Source organism: Poecilia mexicana, unplaced genomic scaffold (assembly GCF_051168715.1).
Source record: "Poecilia mexicana isolate PSO_F unplaced genomic scaffold, ASM5116871v1 scaffold_4, whole genome shotgun sequence".
NCBI lineage: Eukaryota > Metazoa > Chordata > Actinopteri > Cyprinodontiformes > Poeciliidae > Poecilia > Poecilia mexicana.
The window spans coordinates 8,870,733-8,898,642 of record NW_028263373.1 but is presented as its reverse complement, the minus strand read 5'-3'; the positions used below and the strand labels follow the sequence as shown (position 1 = coordinate 8,898,642).

The window sequence follows — 27,910 nt, the reverse complement described above, 5'->3', positions numbered from 1 at the left end:
GGCTGATTTGTGTGTAAATGATGTGTAAGAGCAATTTCATCATTCATAGTAGAGCTTTCATCCAGCAGGAGGTCTTCTTCGTCAAGTCCTCTCGTGCTGTGAGGTGGGCAAATTATGCCACAGAGCTCTGATGGAGATGTTACAAACATTTCTCAGACAGTGGCAGGGTCCAGATAAGCGGTCGCCGGGGAGATAAGAAACTCAGCGTGACTCATGAGTTTTGCAGATTTTATTTAGGTTTACCAAACTCATCTTGCACGAAGGCACTCAAATGACTTAGCTTAGATGGATTTTTTTAGGATTGTTGTCTAAGGATGCAACTTTACATACAACTGACCAATAAGCTGTGCTTCATGCAGTAAGTGGATCACAAATGTACCAGTATTCAGTAGTAATATCATACAAACTGAGCCAAACATAAAACTTGAATATAGCTATTTTCCTTGGAGTCCGACAAAAGAGTCAAAAATAACAATACACATCAACTTTAAGAGTTAGAGAGTAAGAATAGTGTTAAATATATTAAATGTTCTATCAGCAAACAGTTGTGTTTTCTAGGGTTAGCAAGTCTTTGCAGAGAGGCAGTATGGATTAAACTATTTACTACTCAGCTTGAAAGTTCATGGTGGTATATGGTTTATGGAGTCTGCTGACATGTGCAGAACCAGCAAGTTAGGGACATGCTGTATGGTTCATGTTCCTGCCTTTTAAACTATCATCTATTGGCTGAGCGTTAGATGAAGTCTGACAGAAATACACAGAAGTATACAAAGGGTATTAAATGACATCAGTTCTTTGATTACCTCACGTTCTGTTCTTCTCTAATATACGGAGAATTGCTGGTCATTGCAACTCTTCATGATTTTACTTTTTTTTTGCAAATCTGATGGTTTTCTTCATGATTTTTTAGGACACAAAATGGGATTGCATGCTCTGTACCAACCGTGCATCTTTTGAATTTGGTTATTAAAAGTAATTTTCTATTATATACTCAAAGTCATGTAACGAAACATGTTGAATTGAAGTTATTTGAGTATTTTAGTTTGATTAGGGATCATGATCTGTAATATTTCACGAATAAAATGGCCCAAGCATGGTAGAAAATATCCCTCTGGAGAGTACAAATATATGTAGGACAGTGTGAAACATCCCATGGAAGATGTTCCAGTTTACTCCATTTCTTTCTTTTTTTAAATGAACAAAACTAAAAAAAACAAACATATGAAATAACAGAGGCAAAATGGCCAGCACCAAACCCCTACTGTCAGATTTTTTTTTTTCCATGACCGCTTAGATTCAACTCATTCATCTTTTTAAGCTGTGATTTGACTTAGAAAGTAAGAAATACCAAATTAAAAAAAAAAACTAAAAACAATGCTTTAATACAATGGTTCATCAATATATGAAGTAGTACTTAACATAGTAAACTACTACTACATGCAATATGTAGAATTATTTTGCACCTTATAATGTTATTTTTCTTATGCAACATATTTTCAAATTTTTTTTATTTGTTGTTTTATTTATTTGTTTTGAATTTTATATCTCCAATTAGTTTAAAGAAGTGACTACTGCCTAAAATGTCTTTTTTTTTGTTGTTGGTTTGCTTTATATACACAGAGCAGTTGTATCACATAATCTTAATCTGAAGGTTATTCACATAATCTGTGATAAACCCTAAAACTGATTGATGTGTATGGTTTAAGATTTTGATGTCTTTGAACCAGCAGCTTGAAAGTGAACAGAGCAAAACCCCAGTGTCTTCACCTTTCCCTGTGATTTAAAACTATTTTCTAATTGCTTTTTTTCTTAATACCTATCTGTAGACGTGATGCCTCTCACATCTTTCTATGCAGTTTTCACACACACACACACATACACAAATGTGGAAACTGTGAAGAAAAACACAATATATATACTTTTTTTTCTTTGTCGAACTGCACTGTTTTATATTAACCTCATTAGAATATGCAGAAAATAACTTAAGAAGCAGATATCCTAACTCTAAAATGTTACAGAGCTCAGCAAATGTACATTTATGTAACATGAGGATGGATAAATAAAAAGGAAAGATTGTTGTCACATCTAGATCAGTACTAATGTGAGGAGGGGAGGGGGGGGCGATGAGCCGGGCAGCAGCCTGGAAGAGTTCAGACGCGCCTAGGAGGGAAGCATAGGCAGGAAGTGAGTCGACGGGTGCCTTCGCCAAGCCTTGTGACCTCGCCGTGGTTTCCCGCGTCCATTCAGCGAAACAAACATCTGCCTGCCGCCGTGCTTCCAGCGAAGCGAGGCGTACGTGTTGTAGCCGTTTTCCTCGATGCGCTCTTTGAATTTGCAGCTTGGGCTGTACTTCACCTGCGGTCAGACAGAGGGAGACGATTAAGGATGTTAGCAGAAAGGCCTGCATCTCAACGCTGACTGATTTTCCGGCTGCGCCATCAAAGGCCAGCTTCCAAGACGTCCTTTAAAGGTCAAGGTCTGTTGTTGCACTGAAAGATTTTCCAGGTGTTTGCAGATGTTGCAGGGGGTGCATTTTCCTATTGCAGGTGTTCTTGATTATGTCAACTTTTAAATTGAAGATTATGAGAATTAAAAGGTCCTCAGGTAGATGTGCCTCATTGGTCAATGAAAGAATTATCGTACAATCATTGGCCACTTCATCAGGTACATCTTGCTGGTGTGTGATCAAAACTTTTTGGACTTTTCATCTTTCTTACTTCTGTCATAGAGCTAACACAGAATCAGAAATAATTTTCAGAGATTTTTGCCTATCTTGACATAACGGTATCAAAGCACACTTGTTGGTTGTATTTGATTTAGCTCTGCTGACTTTTGGGACTAGTGGAGTATAGCAAACTCATTGTCATGCTCAAGAAACCAGAACCTGAGATACATGGCCTGCAACAGTACTAAAATAGGCAATGCTTAAAAAATGCCTACTTGGTATGCCCAAAGTGTGCCTACAAAAAAAAAACTGAACTATTTCACCACCCAAAACAATCTTCAATAAATTTATTTTGCTCAGTTCATTACTTTCTCAGTAGGTAGTAATAGTTTGTGATCTAGTTTTTGTGTCCTGACTGTTAAATTTTCCACTGGGAGGATTTTTAAAAACTAATCCTTTTCTAATCTTATTTTTTTATTATTGGAAGGACGTTCTTTTGGTACAAATTCCAGGCCACATCCAATACACTTGTATGTGGGCACTTCCTGCCTCTAATGACTGCAAGACGTTCTGGTGTTATGTTCCAGATTGCCATCACGCTGCCAAAACAAGATCTTCACTGTGATGCCTGAACCTTCTATGAATCTCTTGGAGTTTCTGGATCCCCAATGTATAAAATGTGTAAAGTTTTAGTGCAGGGTGTGTCCCTTTTCCGTATCAGTACTTGTTGACTGATATTTCTCTTAAGATGTTAGTGCAGTAGACATCACAGATTTCGTGTGTCTGATTTTAACAATGGAAGGTGATTACATTTGAAACCTTGCTATGCCAAACAACAATTGGCAAGCACTTAATCCCAGCCCAGCTGGCTCTTCGTCCCTGTCCAGTGTTTTCTTTTCTTTTTCTATCATCTATTTTGACAGTGTAACAAGCTGGTTGAGGATGCAGGTATAGATCTGTGACACTTTGGCCTCTTTTTTTTTTTGACTTTCTTGTAAAATGTTCCCATGCAATTCATCTTGGGTACCTTTCCCACCCTCCCCAATGACTAGACCTGGAAGTCTTGACCTCCAGAAGCAATGTCGTAAGGCTGTATACGCACCGATCCAAAGAGCGTGCCTTTCTTGGACATTGCTAAGTACAGGCCGGTACTGACAGATTTGATGGCAACAACTCCCACGCTGACAGATCGGATTTCCATCAAGCCTGAAAAACAAGAGAAGGGACAAGAGTCTGGGTTAGAGTCATTAAGGCTTTCTTTGTTTCACAATCAAAAGCCTCTCTGCCGTAAGACAGACGATAATGTACGCAGGAGATTCTTGATATGATGCAAATTCTGTAGCAAATACACACCTGCAGCACCCCATCGTCTGAACCTGCACATTCCACGTGGCTTTGCTACATGCATCAATAAAAGTCCTCTTTCCTCAGGATGTGACACTTCATCCTGCTCCTGCAAGTGTTGTTTACTAAAGGAAATAAAGCCTATGTGTCTCTGCCACTTAAGTGGGCTCTCCAACCCACTTAGAGTTTTCAAACAAGTGCCACGTGGTTTGCTTTTAATCTGGATAAGAAAATAGCGGCCACAGCCACGACAGGAAGGTTTCTGTGGTTGCCTCCAAGCACCCTGAATAGGAGTTGATTGAAGAAGATAGTGGTTGTTTGCTGGTTTACACCTTCAAAAGAGAGCCTTGATGTGGTTGCCTATATATGATCGATGTGAAACCTTTTTTTTTTTTTGTTACTGTGAATCATGCAGGTACTTGCAGGAAAACTAGACTGATATCTGTTGCAAATTTGTGTATAGATTCTACACTTCTCTGTGTGCAGAATCTACACACAGAGTCAGTAGAACAGGGCTGGGCAGTCCTGGTCCTCAAGGGCTGGTGTCCTGCGGCTCTCAGCTGCCTCCCTGGTCCATCACGCTTCACTGAAATAGCTGAATCACCTCCTAAGTGCAGTCAAGTTCTCTAGAGTCCTGCTAATGACTTCATTATTTGACTCAGGTGCGTTGAAGTAGAGAAGCATCTAAAAGTTGCAGGACACATTTTCTTTTATTACTATTATTAACTTGCTGGTTGCTGCTAAAGAAAAGTACCCACACAGCTTGCCACTGCTTGCCACCACCATGTTTTGCCGTGGGAAGTGTGTGCCCATGGCTGCTTATTGTATTTTATTGCACATGTTTACCGTGTAGGTTGAAATGTTCAGCTTTGGTTTGATCTGTTTAGCAGAGCGGCCTCTTCCACATGTCCGCTGTGTCACCTGTGTGGGCTATGGGAAACTGTGGATTGACTTTTTGTGGGTCTCTTTTAACAGTTGTTTTCTTTTTGCACACTTTAGCATGAACCCAAGATTTTATGAGTGGTCGGCAAATTTTTGGTCCTGTTGACAGATTCTCCCCCCTGGACTGTGAGTCTCTGCAGCTCAGTCGAAGTTAACATGGCCTCTTGGCTGCTTCTCTGATCTGTAGAGTGCTGTCTTGGCCTTTGTGATGCTGATTGTTCACTAACAGAGCAACTTCATAAATCCTTAGGTTAAGATGCACATAGATGGACTTTGGTGTCTTCCGAAAGCCAGTTGTATCTGGAAACTGCTACATCATTTGAGTTGGTGATTTCATGTCTATCTTTCGAATTTCTACTCTTATGTCCCAGATAGTTGCAAAATGTTACAAAGTGCTGTTACTGGTTTAGAATTCAGTATTCCTTGGGTCCTCAGAAATATATACTTACTACTCTCATTGTATTAATTGCAAACCTTTTTCATCTTCCAGTTCTCAACATCCCTAGTTATTGTCATGCCTATAATGTGAAATCATCTGCTTCAGCCATCCACACAAATGTACAAAGACTAACAAGATCAAGAAGAAGAGCAAGGCAAGTACACTCAAGCTCTTTTCTTCCCTGACAGGAAGGTGTAAACGATGCCTTGTCTCGACTCGGGCACAGCTGCAGGAAGGTGTGAGTGTCTCGGTTTCGTTCATCCAGGTATCTCCCCAGCTGCGCCCCTATGGTGGCTCTGATCCTCAGAGGAAACACTAATGCTTTAAAGTGTGTGGTTTCTTTTTCTTCTTCTTCTTCTTCTTTTTTTTACAAGCTGTGTTTACAAATACCGGGTGTGCTCTGTGGTGGCACCTGAAGCGTGCAAGCGACTTGTAAGCAATAAGCCGAGGCTCGGTTGACAATTTAGGGTCCCTGCAAGGGTTTACGGGGCATTAGTGCAGGCCAGTGAAAACCGCTGGTGCCTGAAAGTGGTGCCAGCTGTAATTGCCACCATTTGGTGTTTGAAGCTACAGCATGGGAACGAATTTGTCACATCAGAGACATTTCTAGAATTTGTGTGTAAATTGTCAAATCTGCTTATTTTAATGTGTCTTTTGGGGGGGGTTTAAACATAGTGTAGAAAAACACTTTAGTTTGCTCATTTAAGAAGCATGACATAGCAGGTGCAAAATCATTTTGATTTTTGAGCTTCTTTTTACGTGATCACTTTGAAATTAACTTGCTAGCTACGGTTGTTTTTCAAAAATACATTTTATTCATCCCTGCTGCTTCCTGCTAAGCCAGATGAGAAAAAAAAAGATCTGAAGAAGCAAGAGGGAATTTCCCTCTCACTTAAAGGAATCACTTAGGCCCTTGACGCTTGACCACACATCTATAAACACCAGGGAGATCCACATAACTCACAGGCCACCATTTGAAAAGTCACACCATTGTGTTCAGAGTGAATTATTCTAAGCTATTAAAGAGTTTTCCAAACCGTTGAGTTTCGAATATCACTCCAGTCTGGATTTAACACAAACAAAAGGTGCCAGTTTGATAACACAGTAATGCAGCACAGATTTCTATCTGAAGTTATTTTTAAACCAAGCCAGAAATGTAATGACTGCATAAAATGTTCGATTTATGCCTGGATAATTTTGTTCAATGTGATGTTTATGCAGTATAATTGAACAGAAAAAAATCAGATGGAATAAAAGAAAAAGTAGATCTATCTGATTGTAAGTGCGCACAGACTTAAGGTGTAAAGGGCACACCTCCCTTCCTGAATGCAGAAAATAATCTAAAAGTTGCTTTTTCAAAGTATTAATTTAATGGTGTTAAGCCAGAGTAATCAAGCGTCATATTTTTCACAGATTCCCATCTAAAAGGTTGATTTACAAAATCAAACATAAATCCAAAATGATTTATCTCGGTCTCAATTTAATGATCACCAAATCCATCCATTTTTTTACAAAGGTGCGTATATCCATTGCAGTATATGCTCACGACTAAATAGCTGGGACATTGATCATAGTCTACTTGAATCATGCTCGCATTTCTAAAAACTATTACAATTTCTTAAGCTAATAAATAATTCAATAGTTTTGAACAAATATCACTTTAAGAAAGACAAACAATGAGAACAAAATAACTCTTTTCGCCGTTGGATCCGTGGGTCACCACTTTGCCTCATTCTGCAGAGCAAGTATCAACTGATGGCCCCATTGAGTGAAAGAAAAAAGGCACTTTTGGCTCCCCACTTGCAATTGGCAAGATCTCTTAACCTTTGACATGTTTTGGCTGGGACTGTCAATAAGCTCAAGCTGCCATTACAAGCAAATCCTGCACTATACGTGTCTAGTCAACTGTGGACTTGCCATTTATTTCTCCTCTAAGAGATTTTTAAAGCAGAAAAAGTCTTTTACCCAGACTCTCTTTTAGTCTTTCTTCTTTTTTCTGTCGCCCTTATTTTGGACGCTAGCCCATCGTCAGATCATTGAAGCCTTTTCTGACCTCGGAAGAAAAAAAATTAAAAAAAAGACAGAAAGGAACGAAAGAGACACTCTCCCTGGGTTCCCTTTTGTCAGAACCACAGTATGGCGGTGGGGGGAGGAAGGCGAAGGACCGGAGGGAGTACAGAGTGAAGGTGCTGGTTGGACGATGGTGGGTTTGGCGGTGGGGGAAGGAGCCTCCAGAAAACCGGCCCCCTATAAAGTCTTTGTTGCTCACCTGTGAGGTGAAAAGCTGGACAAGATCTAATTAATGAACAAGCGTTCTGAATGAAGGGCACCACGGCGGAGCAAAATGCCTCAGTCCATCTAGAAGGAGGCTGAAATGTTTTAGCTCTTTCGCCCCTGTTGTCTTGCTTGCTAATTTTCCGAGCTCTTTTAATTTTTCACACTGCCCCTTGAGCAAACCTCTGCCCACGGCTTCTTTCTCGACCAGAGCAAAGGCCTGGGAATTTTGGGAATCCTGCTGTGTTCCTGCTCTTGATTAACATAACTTTTCAATTATTTCACAGTTTGCTTGCTTTTTAAACGAAGAGGGGCTTGTTGTTTTTTTTTTTTTCCTTTCCTTTTTCTCTTCTGCCTTTCTTTTCAAAAAATAAGCTTTTCATGTGGGGTTAGGGCTGCCAGGGCTAATGGCTGTGACCAACATCTTTGATCTGCCACGACCCCCTTGAAGGGTCTGGTAGTGGGCAAAAAGGGCCGCCTATGTATCAGCGTGGACAAAGGATGCATCACTCACTATGGCTTTAAACACCTTGAGAGATTAGCATGAGAAACAGCACCCCATGAAGGCCTTCATAGTGTAATGATAGGAACACTTGCATGTAACCTTTAATGTAAAATAATGCCACAATTCAGAACTCATGGCAAAGGACGTTTCCAAACATTCGTAACTTAAACATAATCCAAGTATTCAGAATTGTATGATTTTTTTTCAGGTTTATAACCTTCGATTATTGGAAGTTGAACAGCTAAATTTACAAAAGCTCTTCTGATCAGCTGCAACTTGTAGGTCGGGTAAGTTGCCAAAAGACTGGAGCAACCTTTTCAATTCTACTGCAGTCTGTTTGTGCAAAAACAACAATGATTGTATGTTTCTGCTTCTTGTCCACGTCAAGTTGAGAGTTATCCAGGCAGACACGCAATCGACATAATGGGCTGATCAGCATAGTTTGACTAAGCTGTGGAAATTGGCCAAAGTAGTTTACTAATTTCTGATTAATGGTTACACATGACCTTTCACACTGAGCAACGTCCTGTCAGATATTAATTTGAGGTTAACAATTTGATGTGATCCACTTTCCTCTATTGCCATATGTCATTTATTTTATTTTATTTTTTATTTTTCCAGTGGGTGTAATAAAGGAAACTTGACCAGGATCGAATTTTGATTGTATTTAATTAAATAGAGTTTGTACATTGACGCTTAATCTAATTGGATCGGTTGACACAAGCGCTTGACAAACTGAATGGAAGTGAACTGAAATGGACGTTTTTCCCATTCATTAAGTAAGGTCTAAAATCTCACTGCTACTGTATTGGGGTAGACACCAACGTTCACACCTCGACAACAAATCAGTGATTACAGTTGACAGATTGTCGGTAATAAGTGAATCAATAGATGCCTCGCTGTCCCTGTTCTCGTTTGAGTATCTCGGCTCACGCACAGGAAGTACAACATCGTCAATGCTTAGTCTAAAAGAGGCAAACGGACACACAATAGCTCCTCTCTTTATTTCAGTTTCCCCATATCCAAACACTTGTGTTTCACTGACAAATGAAGGAGAGTCTTGTCAGGAGGTTATGATAACCGGATATGACCGCCGTGTCTTGGGACACTGATGCTGTAAGGATATTTGCTGACATGGACTTCAACATGACCTCTGGCTAATACTAGCTGCTTTGATGAAACAAGATCGTACGTCGCACTTCCTTTCGACGACATTTAAAACCAGATATTTCTTCATATGTTGGCAAGGTAGGTTAATCTAAGTTTCAACAGACGAACTACAGCAACCATTTTCCAAACATCTGGAAGCTCTTTGTGTTTCTGAAAGAATCGCAAACTTCCCTGAGACTAAAGGGTAAATTATTACCTCCCGCATCTGTCACGTGGGCATGGCTGTAAAGGTCCACAAGGCATGAAATGATGATCATCTTCCCACATCTGTGTCAGTCTGCCTTGCAACTTTTACAAGCCTGTTAATTGTACACTTGCAGCATTCGTGCCAACAAACGTGTGAATGTAAACGTGTCTGGCAAGCGAGTCTGCATAAAGAATATCTGGAATGTGTATTTGTAAAGGAAAAGTAAGGCTAATGTTCTTGTTTGTCTGTTTTATATAGCCGCCTTTCTTTCAACGCCCCACAATCATCTTGTATCTTTAATCTCATGCACGACGGCGCTCTAGTAAAATACAACAACTCATTTTCCTCAGAAAAAAAAAAAAAAAACATGCTCTTGGATGAGAAATACAGGATGTCTGTTTGGATCTTGAAAAACATGATCAAAGTTTTAGTTTGGTTTCCAAACGTATGTATGTATGTATGTATGTATGTATGTATGTTGAAGAATAATGGACTTGAAACAGCAGAGATCACAAAGAGCACTGCATTTGGTGTGACTGCAAACATGGAAGGTATACAAAATAATGTTTCTAAGTAATTCATGCCCATTGCCAATTTCTGTCTAAAGACCTCAGAGAAATTTGTCTTGTTTTAGGATTCTGTCATCACAAAATCTTAAAAATATGTTGTTTTTGATAAAGTACCAACAAAAAGTGTTCTTCATTTGGATTTGTATGAGTCTAGAACATTGGTGTAATCTGCATTTCCTGTGTTAACATAATTATTACTAAAATTGTCCATTGAATGATGATAATTTGTACATTTCTTAATTCTTTTAAATGGTAACTTATTTTATATTTTTAGAAATAATTATTTTTTATTGTTTTCATTTGCATTTATGTAAGCAGCGTATTTCCTGGTTGGGTCATAACCCCAATCTGACCCGCACCCCCACCTTGTCCACCTGGAAATGTATCATACCTTACAACTCTCACAGGACCCGCGTGATTTATTCATCTCTTAGCAGCGGTGAGATATTTCTACTTTGTGCAAAGGGTTGGGCGCTTTGGAAACACCTGACTTCCAAACCGAAAGAGAAATCGCGTTAAGATAGTCCGCTCTTACTTTATGTGAAGTTATAGACAATTGTATGCATGGGAGTGAAGAAGAATAAGACTATCTTTATCCAGGAAATGTTAGTAAACGGACATCCAGAACAGCATCCAAAGCCTTTTCCTCCTGCGATCTAATTCTGTTCCACACCTCACCTATGATATGAACAATGTTTCCTTTAACTGCTTTTGCTCTGAAACTCAGGACTGTCCCAAAATTATTTAGCAAGAAAGAGTGTGCGCTTTGATCATATCTAATCAAATAAAACTAAAGTAAATAACCAACCAGATTACGTTTGCACCACTTTGGGCTTCAGTCATTCTTTCCTGCATACCTGACATTTCGCAGACATAAACATGCTGTCACTTTTTGAATCTGTCCCTACGCAGATGGCTTTATGGTTATGATATAATGGCCACCATCCTGAAGAAGAAGTGGGACACTTGAGGAGCAGTTTCCGACTGAACGCAATCCCCTGCATGTAGCCCACCCCTTCTAGAAAAATAAGGACGAACGATGGATAGAAAGAACAGGAAGGCAGAGAAAAGACTGGTGGAAGACTGACCCTCCCTGTCCAAGTATCGCTTGCGCTTCCCACATTCCTTTAAATCCCTGAAGAAATGACAGCAAAGATGAGCCTGAAAGGAATTTGTGTCTCTTGTCCTGCTTTTTTAGCTAAAGGACTATCATTACTACTATTATTAACAGTCAGTCTCTTTCAATTCCCTTACTAGTTGCAACTTTACAACATTGGGATATTGAAGTCTTTTATTGTTGGTGGAGCACATCACATTCATCAGTAGCATACAGGAACACGGAGAATCAGTAAACGATTTCCAGAGCAGATTAGTGCATGTCGTTAACCCACTTTTCCTGTTGTCCTGAGCCATGAGGAAAGGTGTACAGAGAAGACGAGATTCTACTCTACACGCCAGGGATACGTTTCTTTTTTGAGTCTGTGAACAACTCAGCAGTGATCTGCTGAAAGCTGACTCCCAGACTCCCTCCTGCAGCAGCCAAGGCTGCGAGGGGTGACATTCTCTCCCATCCAGAGGCTGGTCCCCAGCCCACTCCCCAACCCCCCGCTATTTCTCACGTGGTGCGCTACCGGGAGAAGCACTCCAGGGATTAGCCTAGCCAGGTCTTTCAAAGGCCATTAGAGCAAATTACAGGTATCCTCTTACCAGTGCGCTGGGACAGACCAGGTGAGGGGCGCAGAGGCCAGGCTAGAGCCCAGGGGTCAGCTTGGGACAAAAAGACGAGGCCACCCTGGGCCCCACTCTATCGGAGTGTCTCCCTGGCTCCACAAACTGGTAGGCCAGCATCTATGAATGGCTCACTTGATGGGACCTCGGAGACATTGTCTCACAACCGTAACTTTAGCCTTTTTTTTTTCTTAACACCCTCCCACCCCCTCACCTCGCTCTCCCAATGCTGATTTTCTTGTCTTTCAATCAATGTGGGCATCCCACACAAAGCGACCATAAAATTTGAGCGAAGTCACAAGCCGCAGGCCAACAGAGCATGCCAGCTTGCACCTGCGGCTCTAAAGTACTTCATCATTGTGTTGCCCTCTGTGGTGGGTTTAATTCGAATTGGAAGCAAATGAACCATTTCCACTTGAAATTTAAATCTAAACTGTAATGACAACCACACAATCGTTAATGTGTGGTCTGTCAAAGTCTCACTGTGCTGCAAGCATAAAGAGGCTGATGCTGCTGATAAGTTGCGTGGATGGCCACAGGGAGTTCCGCATCCTGCCATTTTCTATAAACTACACACACACACACACACACACACACACACCCACACGCGTGCAAACACACACACTACTCTTACCCAGTTGTGTCAACCACACTCACGCAACCACATGCATGCATATACCTCACCCTAACCCAAACGGTGGATGACAATCTGGCGGAGGGTGCTGCGGAAGTGTTTCATTAGTCAATTACCGCTGGTAGATAAAGCCTGCGTTCCCACAGTCCTCAAGGCCGGGGGGTCAAATGTGACCAATTACCCCCATCCCCTCACAGGACAGATTAGTCTGTCTGATTTATCCCCAGACAGGCTGACCCGTGTACTCTAAAATCACCCTCCACATCTGGATACCTCTGTGCGGTCCTGTGAGAGTGGGTGAACTGCTTTCCCTGGCAAATGTGCTACCATAAGGGGTAGCAAGTATAAACCGTTGAGAGAATCTCACTTTGAAAAACAAAGATCCCAGACGTCTCTCTTCACCACCACACAGCTAGACCGCATAATCGTTGTGATACCTGTCTCTCTTTGACGGCATGCGCTGCATAGTCGGTACATTGCTAAAGCACAAGCCTCCTTGGACATGATGACTAGTGATTGTGTGGTAGTGAACATCAATCAGTTCATTAGGGACCTCCAGGATGTTGAATCAGACCCCCCACTCATCAAACCCCAAATTTACAAGCCCAGTGGGGACAAGCCAGCCAGAAAATGAAACATAAGAGGATAACTTCAGGAAGTGGGTACCCAGCAGGGCTGAGGGTTGCCGCAGTAAGCTTTGGGATAGCAAAGGTGAAAAGGGTTAATGAAGTCATTCGTCTGGATTCCACCAGCTCATCTGCGTCCTACATGGTTCTAAGAGGGCCGCCGTCATAGTGATCATTAAAGCTTTTCTTTAATCAGGAGCAGAGAGCAAACTGCCTCCAAATCATGCATCACATTCATAACAAGCAGAGGACTTACTATCAAAGGTTTTTGCAGATAGTTACCAGCAGATCCGCCTGCAGTGAGCCTTGTGAGTCACCACGTCTGCGTTTTCCTGTGTTTGGAAAGGGGCAATAAGGATGGCGGTATTGTTCACGTCGAACTGAGGTCACTGTCTGTGCAACTAAACGTTGGTAAGAAGGTCTGCTTGGCTGTTCAGACCAGTCAGGCCAGAAGAGATGACTGTGATATTGCTCTGTACTGTGATGATTTCTTGTATTAAACAAAACATTGATAGATTCAATAACTAGACTTTGCTGTAAAATCATTCAGACAATCCATAACAACTACATGCCTGAATTCACCCCCCATCAAACCCTTAAGTACCTGTAAACAAACCATTTCATGCCCATTTACCTGAACCGCTACATATAAGTTTTTTTGTTTTTTTTTATTACTGAGGTAAATAGCAAAACAGCACTGTCAAATTTAGCTGTATAAGTTTCTACACAGCTTTGTCTTAGAAAGGTTTTATTTATTTTAGATTTTATAACTACTTAGGCCATTTGAGTCTTCAGAAATATAGAGGACCCCTCATAAAACCTAACTCACTAAATGACTTCCTGTTTGTAAATATTTGTTCTTAGAGTCATAAATCCACAATTAGTTAGAGAAGATGGAGAAACTTATAAAATGTAGTTTTAACCCAAAACATTTAAGATGTTGTTCCCTGTCCTTAATTCATTTATCATATAATTAATTCCAAATCTGAGCACATAAAAAACACATGGAGTCCCTCATGGCTCCCTATTCAGGCCTCTTACCAACACTGTGGTACAGCAAAAAAAAAAAAAAAAAAAGAGGCAGTAACAGGATTTCGGCTTGCAAAATACAATTTAAATAGGCCCAAACAAATAGAACGCATTACATAAAATTCAAGAAAGCCACATATTACTATTTCAGTAACATACCAATGAGGCTGCATTTAAACTACTTGGGATGTTTATTCACCACACATACCTCCATAGAGAATCTGATTTTGGTCTCTAATAGACAAGTAAACTGATACTTAAAGTCACAATGATAGATGATAGTTCAAAATCAAAGTTCCTTGTGTCAGTGTGGATACATTTGTAGTTTCCTGACATTCCCATAAAAGTCCAAATCCCACTAGTGCATTGTGAGCTTTTAACTCCGCAAAGTGTTTCGGGTTTTTGCCTGTACGTAGTACCGTTCAAAAGCAGCCAGAAGGCAAACTGAGTCTGGTTTAGTTTGCAGAGTCCTACAAACCCGTACCCATCGGACTTCAAGTATATGCGCATTGTGTGGCTCAGGTGCGCAGAGAGTTTCCAGTGACTGAGCAGCAGGACACAGAATATTCTCTGTGGCCTGAACTTGCCCCATATTTACATTATTAAAATGAGATGGGCATACAGCAGCTGACAGAAGGCACAAGAGTGAAATCAGGTTCCTGCCAAAGCTGTCATTTGCTCCACTGGCCAAAGGGCCCTGACCCTAATCCTATCCACTCCAGGGGAGCAGAGAAGGGAAATGGAGACAGTGGAAGACAGTGTCTGATCGGGTACTGTGTGTGGCAAACTATTCATACCTCCTGATCTTTCCACAGTCTCCTGTATTTTATTTGAAATTTTATGTGATAGCGTAACGAAAAGGAGATAGTAATTGTGGAGAAGATGGAAATGATACATGGTTTGTTTGATTGATTTATTTCTTTTATAAATAAAATTCTAAACTGTGGTCTGCACAAAAAAAGCAAAATGATAACTTGGTTCGAGCAACAAATGTTACATGACTATTTCTAAAAAGACAACTTATCTAATCTATTGTTGAAAAAAAACTGATGTTTTGCAAAAAGAGGACAGACATCATTTTGTGCTACGGGATGTTTGATGTTTGTAGAAAATTGCGTCAAGAAAAAACATACAATTTCCAATCTGATGACAAGGAAAATAGATCTAGAAACAGCCAACAAGCTTCTAAGAGTCATTGAGAAAAGTCTAAGGAGTCACTGGCAGCTCTTTAGACCATCAATCTATTGATTCTCATTCTATTGATCTCTTCTTTCATTCAATATAAAGTAGGTGTTGTAGTTGTAGTGCTGGAACTACAAAGTGAGAATTAACAGACAACGGTCTGAGATATAAAGTACACTGTGCGCTGCCTCTGTCGCTGCTTTGTGCCACCCTCCGAGTTGTAATGAGGAGCATGGCCTCCCAGATGAGAAAAACACACATATAAACACAGGCCCACACGTGTCAGCGTGCACGCAAACACACAAACACGGAGGTGCCTGAGCCCAGCCCATGGTAAGGCCTGGTTCATATTAGCCTTTAGGGAACAGAAATGCACATCTTTTTCAGTTTAAGGTTTATTTTGTGCTCCCGCAATGGCACAAGGATAAACACAGACACATGCATTCAGAATGCACAAGGACTCACAGTCTGTGCTCTGACATGATACTTACATCCTGCTCATGTTCATTTAGTGAAATGGCCTCGGAGATAAAAAGCAGGTATGTCTGGGTTTGTGTAATCTGGTTCAGGGGTCTGTTGGTGTGCCAGGACTCGCATTAGGCTAGCTGTTCCTTATTTTCTCTGACACATATGTTGCAATGTCATTTGTTCTTATTAAGCGTGGGGAAAGTTTCAAATTATGAGGTAAGCATATATAATATATTTTGTGGGAGCTACAAGAGCAGGTTTCAGACTCTGGGTTTCCAAAAGATTTTCCCCCAGTCTTGACTTGTTCAAGAGTGGCACTGGTTCAAACACTTGCTGATTTAGTTGAACAACTGGCTTTTCCACACAGTCATCATGTCACCTAGTGGATTTTGGAGCCTTAGTTTGTAACTGGATAACTTTTTTTTTTTTTTTACAAAGAACCATTTATTTATCTATTTATTTATGTTTTTCTATGAACAGTTTTAAACCCGTCTTGAATTTGGCTGGATGAGGTATTTGTCTCGAATGTTTCATCAGGGGCCCAGTGTCAATCACCATGGCAACATATTTTTTTGCATTTAAAAGAAATCATGGTAAGATTGAATGAGTATGTCATAGACCTGATAAAACCCTAAAAGGTGCGGTGTGCTTATCTGACATATATATCTATAGTGTTCATCTAATATTCATCCTTTTCTTTTTTTGCAATGAGCTTTTCTACCACTGTCTCTTGTCCCATTTTCACCTCAAACTCATAACAGGACTTAATCTCAATATTAACACATTAATGCGCCTAACTTGCGATCCATTTATTGATGGGCTGGTGTGTTTTGGCTGACATGATTCTGCTGCAGCAACAAGTCATGCAGTGTGATGGGAGACACTATCACATCCTGCTCTGTCAATGTGACAAGCTTTGTTAAATGACACACTGTGTGCCACTCTTAAAAGGCTACAAAAGACTTGAGAGTGGGGTTGAAAAGGCAGGATGAGTTATTTATAATTAAGTCAATTTCCCTCCAGGATAAATATTTCCTCTAAGTGTAATGACATAATTAACTACATGTCAGTATGTCCGAGGTTGCAAAACGTCTGTTGCCAATCAGCAAGTTTGCAGTCATCTTCAAGCTGCCCAGGTTTTCAGACCTCTAGGGATATTTTACTGAGGTTTGAAAAACAGATTGAAGTATATTGAAATTCCATGTGCAAATGTGGTTTATAGCTTTCCTTGGAAAAAAGGAGAAGCTCAGGTATGCTACCTGGGAGAGTCTGCTTTTATTTTTATATTGCAGCTTCCTCATACTGTGGGCCATATTATAGAGTGAGTGTAAATCAGGTGCTCTGCTGTTTTCAAAAGGCCAGGTTTAGGGCTTTATATACTACCCCACATTAGTGTTTCTGGGGGTTAAACTGGTCCTGAAGGGATTATATCAGCATATATAACCATGTGTATTTCCACGTCTGCAGACTTAGACCTTCACCAGCATTTGAAAACCACTGCAGACAGTCAGCGCTCAGGAACCAATGCTAGCTGTTTCCAAATGATAGATATAACTCTCCTTTTTACCAAAGAACTGCACCAAATTTCTCCCATTGAGTAAAACATCAAACTCTCTCTTTTGCTCCTCTGGATTTCAAAACTTACTTCTTGGCTATGACCATGCTCAGAGTTATATTACGCCACTGTAATTAGCAGCGGCTTGTTACACTGGTGTTTAAAGCACCTAAATCATTAAGGCAGCTGCTTTTGGACAAAAAAAACAACGTCTGGTCGTGCGGGAATGCGCTGTAATGCCAAGGGAGGCTTACATGGCTTGTTTTTTCTGGCCCAATTCAAAGAGTGAGACCTCCATCTTTTTTTCTCTTTTACTCTTGAATCAGCGACATTCACGTTAAATTGTGCTTTAGAAGTTATTGTCTGCTCCTTACAAGCTTCTAGAACATCAGCGCAAGCATCTTTGGTCAATAGCTTTAGGGTTCGCGTAGCTAGGTACCGACACTGTGAAGTCTTTGTGGTAACTTCACGCCCACAGGATATCCATGGCTATGTGTAATGTTATAAAGAAATTAGCTGGCAGGGCCAGAGTCAGACTCTATAAACCTGCTGATGAACCCATTAAATCCAAGAGAGGAGCCAGAGCCACGCTTGCTAAAGGTTGTTAGCTACTAATTGCTACATTTTGTGAACCCATTCAGGATACAGAAACCAGTTGGCACCGATCTGGGATCTCTGGGCTAATTGGACTGACACTGACACTCTTGTCCTGCAGAGTTCCCAGGAAAGTGATAGCGCACGCATTTGTGCGAAGGATTTTGCATTCCTATTCAGCAACTGCGCACGTGTGTGACTGATGTTAAATTATGATTTTCAGGTTCAGCATAATGTGACAGGTGTCGATTTGATTTTGACAAGAAGGAAGTAACTTGGAGCTATATGAAAAGCACAACCCAAAAGATATTTCTACCCCTGCTCGGCGTCCGAGATTTTTACAAAAATGCCATCACAGTTGAAACAAACCCAGAGGAGAACCTTAATGACTAATGAGCATCGGGAAACACTCCAGCACTCTTCTAGCCTTTAATTTCCACCTCAATGCATAGCAGAGCATGCCCCGGTCCTCCAACTAGCCTCATTAACATGTATATTCTCTTGACTCAACAAACCAGAGCACTTTTTTTTTTTCAGCCAGGTGCTTCCCTCCTTAGCTGATGGACTGTTGTACTTTGATCCACAGAGCTTCACCAGAATTAACATTAAGCTATGGCTGATGAGAGGCCAGCGCAGAGTGAACCTCTCTGCACCCAGTGCAGAACAGATATGATGTTCTACAGGTTGCTTTGCTACAGGAAAGCACTACACTTTCAAAGTGCAGTCAGTAATGTAAGGGACAATATGTGCCACAAAGTGGTGGGCATGGGCTGGTGACCACAAATTTAAAAATAATTTTATGTTATATTATGATAAAAAAGGCATTTTGTTGTGGGTATTATTGTTGTTTTCATTGTATAATCCATTTTTAACTCGGGTTTATTATCTTTTGAGAATTTTGCAAAGATGAAAGGAGGGGTTTGAATAAGATACACTTAAAAGTATTAAGAGTAAGTTGAATTTTCCCTTGTAAAATCTGCAGGACGCAGAACCAAAACTTCATTCGAATGAATGATGCTCTTCTGCAGAAACCCCGTGCAAGGAAAACTAAAATGTAATAATGATAATCAACTCTTTTTTTTCTCCTTCTTTCAAGATTTAGCTCAACTCTTTACTTTCTGACTCCTCTGAGATAAAGTGGAGCAAAGCGATGTGTTTGTGAATCGCCTCCCTTCTTTAATGAGGCTCAGATTCACATTAGTTTCTCCTCTTTTTGATGGACAGCTTCCCCCCGCCGACAACAGGCTTGAAACATTTCCACAACATATTTCAGCGTGGCGGTGGTGGTTTTTCCTTTGGGTTTTGTTCCAAGTCAAACACGCTCTCGAACTCGGAAAACTGGTGCTTCAAAAAGGAACACGTTGCACATCACGAGAAAGTCGGTAAATACAACACACCCCAGCTGTGAAAGTAGCAGCTGCAGAGGCAGAAGAGAGCTCAAGTAATTCCATGATGACTTCTGCAACGTCTGCTTTGTGGGGGCTGCAGTGCCGGTCCAAAGTTCAATGAGGCCCTGGGCAGAAATTCCTCGGGAATTCATCTTTTTATTTATGAGGATTTCAATTCCTACAGTTTTTTCATGAGTTTAAAAAAATAATTTAGATGTTGTACATACAGAGGTTAAAATCATCATACAAGATAAACCAGAAAGAATTTAAAATGGATTTGGCACAAAAACATTAAGCATGTCTTAAGAACTGAAACAGAACAGCAAGTAAGCATTCAGAACATTATGTGGAAAAAAAAAATGTAGAAGGGACTTCAGTTAAATTTTGAAATAGAATTGAAACATTCCTGCTTCAATATCAGAAGCTGATTACATTTTCTCACTGGAAAAACATTGCATAAAGATTCATTCACAAGTAAATACTGTTGTGAAATATGCTAATGCCAGTGACTGGTGCTGTGTTTGTAAACTTTTGCTGCTGGAGAAAAAAAAATCTGACAGTGGAAAGAATAAGTTTTACTATAAAGCAGCAATGACCAGAAGTCTCTCATAAGATTTCAGATAGAAATATGAAATATAGCCATAAGAATTACTGAAAGAGTTGTTAAAGAGCCAAGGAGCGCTGACAGAGAGCGGTGTAGAAGAATGATTCAAAATCTAGTTTCTCCAAACGGGAAACATCTTGAATACGTCATTAACAAGAAAGGTTATTCCGTAAACTTTATAAGAAATTTCTGTAAGTGTGTTTCACACCTGTACACCTGTAATCTATAACTTTATTTGTGGGATGATTTGCATTGATTTCTTTGTATGTGAGAATTACTTGAGTTGCTGAAATCATGTGGTGTGAATTTCATGCCTGTGACTCCATCAGCAATATTTAAACTAAGGAAAATATCAATTTGCTCAATATGTATTGCAACTGCTGTACATAATTATTTGAACTTATCAATCAATCGGTGCCATATGGATTTAAGTTCACGGATTTAAGCAGCTGCAACTGCTGATCGTACCTTGGGTCGGCCCTGGATGAGAGACCTTATTTCTTTTGATGTAACTAGCCTTACACGCCCAAATGCAACACGCCACCTTTTCAAATGGGGATTTCAAAAACATGAAGCAAAGAGAGAGACCCGCCAGCAAAAGAGCCATGAAACGAAACAGAAGGAAAGAATGGGTAAAAACAAGCCTTAGTTTGAAATACACAATTTCATCTGTCAGGGGAACTTGACTCAGCATTCACTGTTGTAATTGATCATGAAGCCGTCGCTGGGCGCGCCAGTGCAGCTGTTGTGTTGCAGCTCAGTCTAATTAGCAGCCGGTGACCGATGACCCTGGACAGGATATGATGTGTACCTGCCTCTGCTGCTTTTCTAAACACTTGGGTGTGTTTTTCCCCATTTTCGTCTTAGACATAGGTTAAAAAGAAAACATGTCGAAGTCCTCCCTTTTGGCACCTAAAACAACTGTACTATTGTGCTTGGGAAGTCTATTTATAGTAACTTGTACAGTAAAGTAGTTTGCAATCATGCGGACTATGATCTATGTTTAGTCCTTGTCGATTTTTTTCTATTTGGTTTTATTAACAAACACTTTACGAGAGAAGCGTTCAGAACTGGCCTGATTCTGATAACAAACTTCAGAAATGGCTATCTGGAGGAGTTAGTGTTTGTGTTTCAGTGTGTGACTGTGTACATTTCCACATGTGTGCTCTCAAGGCAGAACATTTTTCTTGGAACACTTTGGAGATTTTACAAATGTTAGCCTGTCCTCTCAAGGTTTTTTGCGACGGTGCTGAAATGTCATCACTTCGCAAGAAGGGTTTCCAGACTCCCCTCTGTCCCTGCTTTCTGGGGGTTTCTTTGAAAGACTATCAAACTGCTTACGTGAAAAACTCATGCAGTAATGCCCACGACTTCTGCTGGAGTCGAACCGCGGAGCATTGCACAAAAGCACGCTCCTGTGCCAAACAAGTTTTGCATTTCCCTTCAACTGTGTCCAAGTCCGTAATCCCTCCATCCATCTAAGTCAGCCTTTCTTCCCTCTCGTCTCTTCCCTCAGCTGTTCCATGCTCCTGCTCCACTGGGACTGATACAATATTTTCCACCCTCAATTAGTAAAGAGCCTGTCAACTAATTCCAACTGTTTTTGCACCTGACAGGGAGTCTGAGCTGGAAAAACTGAGTGGGGTGGAGGTGAGACGGTAATGTAGCGGTGTCGACAATCTCTACTGAAAGAGGAGATTGAATTTGCCAACCTCCCTATCTGTCTTAGAGCAGATCTCATAGAGATGCACAACCACAGACTAACTCCAAGTTCCACTTTGGTAAATTTCAAGCAAAGCCTTCATGACCATTTGTTTGGCAGTGTGCTCAGCTCAGGGTGCTGCAACATCCCTTAACTCTGTGTGAGCACAGAAAAATCTATTCTTTCCGGTAAAGGAAAAGATAATGGACGAGGAACACAAAGCAACAACATGTTAACAGACAAGGGTTCCTGTTGACTTCGACATCGCAGGTGTAAATGATTTTTGGAAGAAAAACTGTAAGTTTCAAAATCTCAACTGCTTTTCTTATCCTCTCTTAAATCTGACAAATTTCCATGTTCGTTCAGCCCACAGTCCTCCCGAAATGTGTTTAGTTTGAAATTTGTTTAATAGTTAGGTGGAATTATTTCCTACGGTAGCTGACATAAGTTGCCTTTGATGAAAGAGTAACGTCACAATCCGGTCCAGAATTAAGACAGGGGTAATTAATCTCAGCTTGAGTTTGTGCAATTACTAGTGGATTTTACAGACTTTGCCAGGTGACTGTTCCTGACAGGTTAACAAGTCTTTGCCAGTCTGCTCGGTGACACAGTGGAAGCAGACTCTCTGGCCCATCAGCTCGACCCAGCAGCTGCTCTTCCCCCAGTAACTGAATGGAAAAACGTCTGACTCACCTACTTGTATAAAAAGGTAATAACTACCAAATACATAAATATTACCGTCAAAGGTAAAAAATGTCTCTCCGAAGACTACCCAGTCATTCGGTCAGCCAATGACTAATGGAGAGGGAGGTCAGATCATGGCCAGTTTTAGTTCATCTGGCTTTGTGCAGCTCTGAACAGACGTTCATTGATGGGCTGTCTACTGAGAAACAGCTTCATGCATAATCAAGCTCCTTGGAAAAGTTGCTAAACTATAGGATGCACTGTGGACGGTTGCTGGACATTTCACGCCGTTGCTGTTCCCTAATTTTACACTTCAGATTTTTTTCTGGTTCAACGGAGAGAAAGTTTTGAACAGCGTTGACAATAAATGGTTCATATAATATTTCCATTATACACTTATCATCTCAGAGCTCTTTGGTGTGATCAGAGGTAATTGTCTTCCAGATTTAGTTCTATAAGATAATATGCAATATTATCCATAAGATATCTCGGAGTATCCTCTGGTACTCCGAGCGGGAGTATCAGAGGATCAGTACTGCAAATACTCCAAGCAGCGTTTTGTATAAAGCCTTCCAAGAATAATATAAAATTTATAGTAAATTATACAATAAACTTTCCATACATTTCATCAATACACAATAGGAAAAGGAAGTGGCAAAACAGTAACGCGAAGATGCTAAATGGGGTTACAGACCGGCCAAGGAGCAAAGAGGCTGGAGCCATATTCTGGAGATTGCGCTCCAGCCTTCCACACATATTAGATGAATAAAAAGGCTGTCTTGTCCTTGAGTCAGTCTGTACCAAATAAAGGAGTTGTTTCACTTTTTCTAGATTTAAATAATCTCTAAGAGACGGTCATACCACCAGAAGAGGCATTTGGTACCATTTTACATCCAATGTTCTTAACCAGTTTTCTACAAACCAATCGCCCAATTATGTGAGTTCAACAGATCGGTTTAATCAGTGCTAATGACCTGTTAGATTTAGTAAGACTCAAATGGTTTATATAAAAATTAGAATTGCAATAAATAGAAACAGGATGTGACACATTGCCTTTCTGAAGCAATTTGTATTCATATTAAAGTATACGCAAGATCAGGGGTCAAGTTAATATTTTTAGCCTTTGACCATTTTTTAAATGGGTACATTGAAATCACATTCTTTGACAGGTTTGCAGATTGCAATACGCACTCCTGGCTACTTGGTGCAGTCATGCATACATTTTCCATTTTGGACACAGGGTGCGTAGCAGAGGTAACCAAGTCAATCAAATAAAGACTCCCACGCCGGAGCTCTGTAAACATCCATCTACATTGACTGGCGTTAGCTGACTAATTAATATGTTGTATGTAAATGTATGCTGATGACGGTTCTGATGACTCTGCTGCTCTGTAGACAATAACTTGTTGTTGAAAACAATAAATATATTTGAATCACAAAACCAATTTCCAGGCAAGTATCTGAACATCCCCTCTGGCCTGGATACCATACTCAGTGCATCTTACTAACCAGAAGCTGACAGTATATTGGACAGTGCGGATGTTTGGAAGCACATCTGTGACCACTGCGTGTCTCAGACCAGTGCAGCTGAACCCCTGGTGTAGGTGGAACGCATTCTTCAAGATTTCCTCTCGCTGAAGCGAGTATTTGCGGGATGAGGAAACCACTTGACCAGAGATTATTGCCGACTTCTGATCATTTCAAATGGAGACATGTTCCCTGATTCCAAAATGTTCGCTGAAGTGGTGCTTGTAATTCCAGTCTGACAGCAGAGTGTGGATTCAGCCTCCAGGGCAACAACAAAACAGCCTTATGAAATCATCTGTCCAAGGCAAAAGTCCTAAACCTCATGGTACTAACCTCTGCAGCAATCCCTCTTGAAACATTTGATTACCTATAACAGGGTGCACAATAGAGACCCAAGAAAACCAAAAGGAAGTTTTTGATACTGGACGTTCAGGTAAAAGCAGGTTAATCATTCATAATTTAAGTGCAATCATTTAATTTCATTGTTTATATGTAGTTACTGAGGCCACAGTCAGTGATTTTTGTCACTGTGGAGAAAAGGTCACATGTCTTCATCTGCTTGACGTGTGATGGCACAGTGTGGAAGTAGATTATGTAAAAATGACAGAAAATAAAAAAAGTCTATTGCATCTTCTGTTTTTTTTTTTTTGTATTATTTAGCTCTGTCTGTCAACATACCTGGTTATGGACTGGCATGTTTATACATGGTTTATACATGCAATGTAGCACACTGGTGAAGCCGTACACTTACCTGTAACCATAGCATGTTTTTTTTAAGTCACATCTTTACTGCACATTCGGTTTGACGACTTGCAGTATTTACAAGTGTGAGCAGATTGGGGATGCTTGGGAGGTGCACTGTATGCACTTGGGGAAGAGGTTTATAAAAAAAGCCTACCTACATGCACAAATTAGGATGCTTACCAAGAGGATAACTTGTAATCTACAAATCTAATCTAGGTCATAGTTACCAAAAACTATGCTGTGGTTTAAACCTGCTTACTTAAGACCTGATGCACTTTCACCACACTTTTGACAAGTTAATTGCCAGTAACACTGAGGTTTTTTTCCAGCCCTAATGCACCACACCAACTGATGCTCAGTGTCTTTCCTCAGTGTCTGCTCTCCCATTAGTCCATTTCCACACAAGGGTATTCCCTTCTCACTTAGCAACGCCTCTCCCATGCTCCAAACACACAGATATAGCTCACTGGTAATATAACCTTTGGAGATTCCCATGAACTATAAAGTCGATCACAAAGTTCAGCCATAAAAGCAGGGATGTCACAGGGTGCACTGACACTAAATTCACAAGCTACTTACTGTCGGCATAGTTTTTCCGCCGGGTGCCATCCACTTTTCCTGTTTTGTCAATGCAGAGGAAGAACTTGTTGGCAGAATAAAGCCGCCGCAGTCTGACGTCACCTTCCAGGTGATTGTAACTACGAGTGTGCCTTTCCAAAGTCCATGAACAGTTGGTGCCGCTCCCCAGCCCCTGGAGGGGTTCATGCCCTGCTCGAGGAGGACAGGCTCCGTTGCCAGCGGTGACCAAGAGCAGGGTGAGGCATGCCAGGGCAAAGGAGGATGCACTGGGCAAGGGGATGAACGTCCCAGTGGAGGAGGCAGTGGTGGCTGTTCTGAGGGTAAGTTTAGGGCAAAGATGAGCTGCGGATGTCATCCATCTGCACATGGTGGGTTAGGCTCCCAAGGTGCACCTTGTGCAAGCTGTAGGCATGCTGGTGATCAAGAGATGTCAGTGTGGAGGGTGGGAGTCCTGGACAGCGAAGGGAGGGGAATGGTAATCACAGCAGATCCTCTGGATGTCACTGATGGTCAGTCTCCGCTTTGGGTTGAAAGCAAGTCTCTCTGGTTGTCATCTTCAGCGTTGAAATCACGCGTTCAGCTCCTGATATGAAGTCTACTCCATCTTTGACACAGATCCTTCCGGTGCTTCCCTGGACTGAAGTCTTCTTCAGTGGTCTGCAGATACAGTCCAAGGATGTTTAAGGATAAACATGTGGGTAATTCTTGAGTTTAGTCCAAATGGATGAGTGTATATCTTTATGCGTGTGTGTGTGTGTGTGTGTGTGTGTGTGCACCTTGTGCTGCTCTGCTCTTTCCAGCTGGATAGAAACAAGTTGCCTGTCTGAGCTGCTGACCCGTGGCTGAGAGAGAGTTGAATGAGAGTTGCCGGTGACTGACTCTGTGTGTGTGTGTGCTCCCATGTGTGTGTGTGCGTGTGTGTGTGTGTATGATACTGAGGGAAATAGAGAGGCAGCAAGTATGGGAGGGAACGAACCAGTGTGAGTCTGCGACAGTGAGAGAGGGAGGAAAGTGTGCGTGTGTGTGTGTATGTGTGTATGTGTGTGTGTCAGGGTGAGCAGAAGCCAGTGAGTGTGTGTGAGCGCTAGCATAGGGCAGCGAAGCAGTAAGCTACCGGCCTCATGCTCTGCTGTGTGCAGTCAGTCAGCCATCTCCCCTGTGCCGGCACTGCCTGAGCCGTTGTGAATTTTATCCTGGGCAGGGCCAGCGTCTAGGGGGTTGAAAGGAGAAGGGGTGGGGGGAAGGAGGCCACTGCGCCCATTCACTGCAATTTCATACAAATGAGAAAGTTTGAACCGAATATCGTCCCCTTTCAGTCGTCTCCTCTCAGAGGAGTTCCCTGTGTGAGAAACACGTATTTTGGCCCTTTCATGGTCACAAACACCTGGAAAAACTTAGAAAGCCTCGGTTCCATCTCATGACCTCCGCCGTGTCCCCTTGATGTGAGGCATTTTGTAGCAAATCATCTCCATTACTGTCTCATAGCAGACCCTAAGCCAGCTAGGAGGCAGCTTTTTTTTTTACACCTTCATGCTCATTTCTTCTCTTTAGGCATATGGGACAAATTAAGGGAAGGCTTTGCTTTTTTTTTTTTTTTTTTTTCACGGCTTCTGGTTTAAATCATCAAGCCGTCAGAGACACAGAGCAGGTTCCCTGTTGCAGGTTGAAGAAGTGTTAGCAGAGCTATTCCAGAGGATGCCGGAGAGACGTTTTGATCACCTGTGTTAATATTTCAATGAAACACCCCCTCTGATCTTTACCATTTAATTTAGCAGAGCGGGATGGAAATGAAAAACACATTTGTTTTTTGTGACTTCCCACACTCTTGTCTGTTTTTTACAAGCTGTTTAATAATCCTGATTAGGTCGAGGCAGTGATGTACGGCCAGCCTGTTTAATCCTGTTAAGCCTTAATGTCATCTTTCAAGTAAATGTAGAAACACAAATTACCCATAAGCTAAGCAAAGAAATTCAGATTGCCTTATTTCATTTCGTTTCTAATTTAACAAGTCATACGCCTTCATTTCTTTCACATGCATATTTTTGTGAAACAGGAAACAAGAGCTGCAAAAATTCATTTGTGAGCTTTACAACTCATCTTTTCTTTCAAGGGGGGCTTGTTTGACTTGTAAGTACCACTTTTTTTGGGTCCTGTTCGTCCAGCATTAGAACTGCTTTTGAGAACTTCATACTTAGAAAGTGTGAAAGCAGCTTTACGCTGCTTAAGCATTTTGACCACTTCCCCAGACCTGCTGTTCCATCTATGTTATATCTAATCTTTAGCCATTCAGATAAAGAAAAGAGGACAGAGAAAGATACCAGTCAGATGTTTTGTATGTTTTTTAACTAAAAATTGTTTACCCTTATATACATTGGTGTTTGTGCCTTTAGAGATGTATTCTGTTTTTGTATTTCGGTCATATTTGAAAAATTCTAATCATCACACAAAGTAAAAGAAGCAATTTTTATATCGGTTCCAAATTGCTTTCAGTGAAGAGATTAATATATGAGAAAGGAAATAAAAATAAAAGATTTTTAGTTTATATGAAAATATACAGTGTTTATACAAAAGAAAAAGCAATATTTAGTGCAAATTTGTATGGTATTGATTTGGGAATGTTTAAGTATTCATTATGAGCAGTGGTGCTGATGGTTCCTCTGTGCTGAAGAAGGTGCTTCCTGGTCTCTTCTGCTTATGCCGGTCACTCCGGAAGCTGGTGAGCCACTGACAGGTGGACTTTGGTCCTGTTAGCAAGGTTAGCTTCTGGTGGA

At 41.0% G+C, this 27,910-nt stretch overlaps 1 protein-coding gene across 2 annotated transcripts; it reads right to left on the bottom strand.

Moving 5' to 3' along the window:
• Nucleotides 1-214: 214 nt before the first annotated feature.
• On the bottom strand, nucleotides 215-27,368 carry fgf22 (fibroblast growth factor 22). Of its 2 annotated transcripts, XM_014997780.2 has the most exons (4): nucleotides 25,916-27,368; nucleotides 25,140-25,796; nucleotides 3,768-3,871; nucleotides 215-2,355 (listed from the first exon to the last, which is right to left on the bottom strand). In XM_014997780.2, exons 2-4 carry the CDS (start codon nucleotides 25,504-25,506, stop codon nucleotides 2,161-2,163), a joined length of 666 nt encoding a protein of 221 aa, XP_014853266.2. In that variant the 5' UTR covers nucleotides 25,507-25,796; nucleotides 25,916-27,368; the 3' UTR covers nucleotides 215-2,160. The 2 variants fall into 2 exon arrangements, with proteins under 2 accessions (XP_014853266.2, XP_087861014.1); XM_088004888.1 differs by having other exon boundaries at nucleotides 25,140-27,368.
• Between the last annotated feature and the right edge of the window lie 542 nt (nucleotides 27,369-27,910).

What these genes read in the sequence shown, in the direction of transcription:
- fgf22 (XM_088004888.1), bottom strand. Translation starts at nt 25,506, where the DNA reads ATGTGCAGATGGATGACATCCGCAGCTCATCTTTGCCCTAAACTTACC. An exon ending in GCGGAAAAACTATGCCGACA is followed by an intron (nt 3,872 to 25,139) that starts GTAAGTAGCTTG and finishes CTTGTTTTTCAG; the next exon opens with GCTTGATGGAAATCCGATCT. An exon ending in AAGGCACGCTCTTTGGATCG is followed by an intron (nt 2,356 to 3,767) that starts GTGCGTATACAG and finishes GTCTGACCGCAG; the next exon opens with GTGAAGTACAGCCCAAGCTG.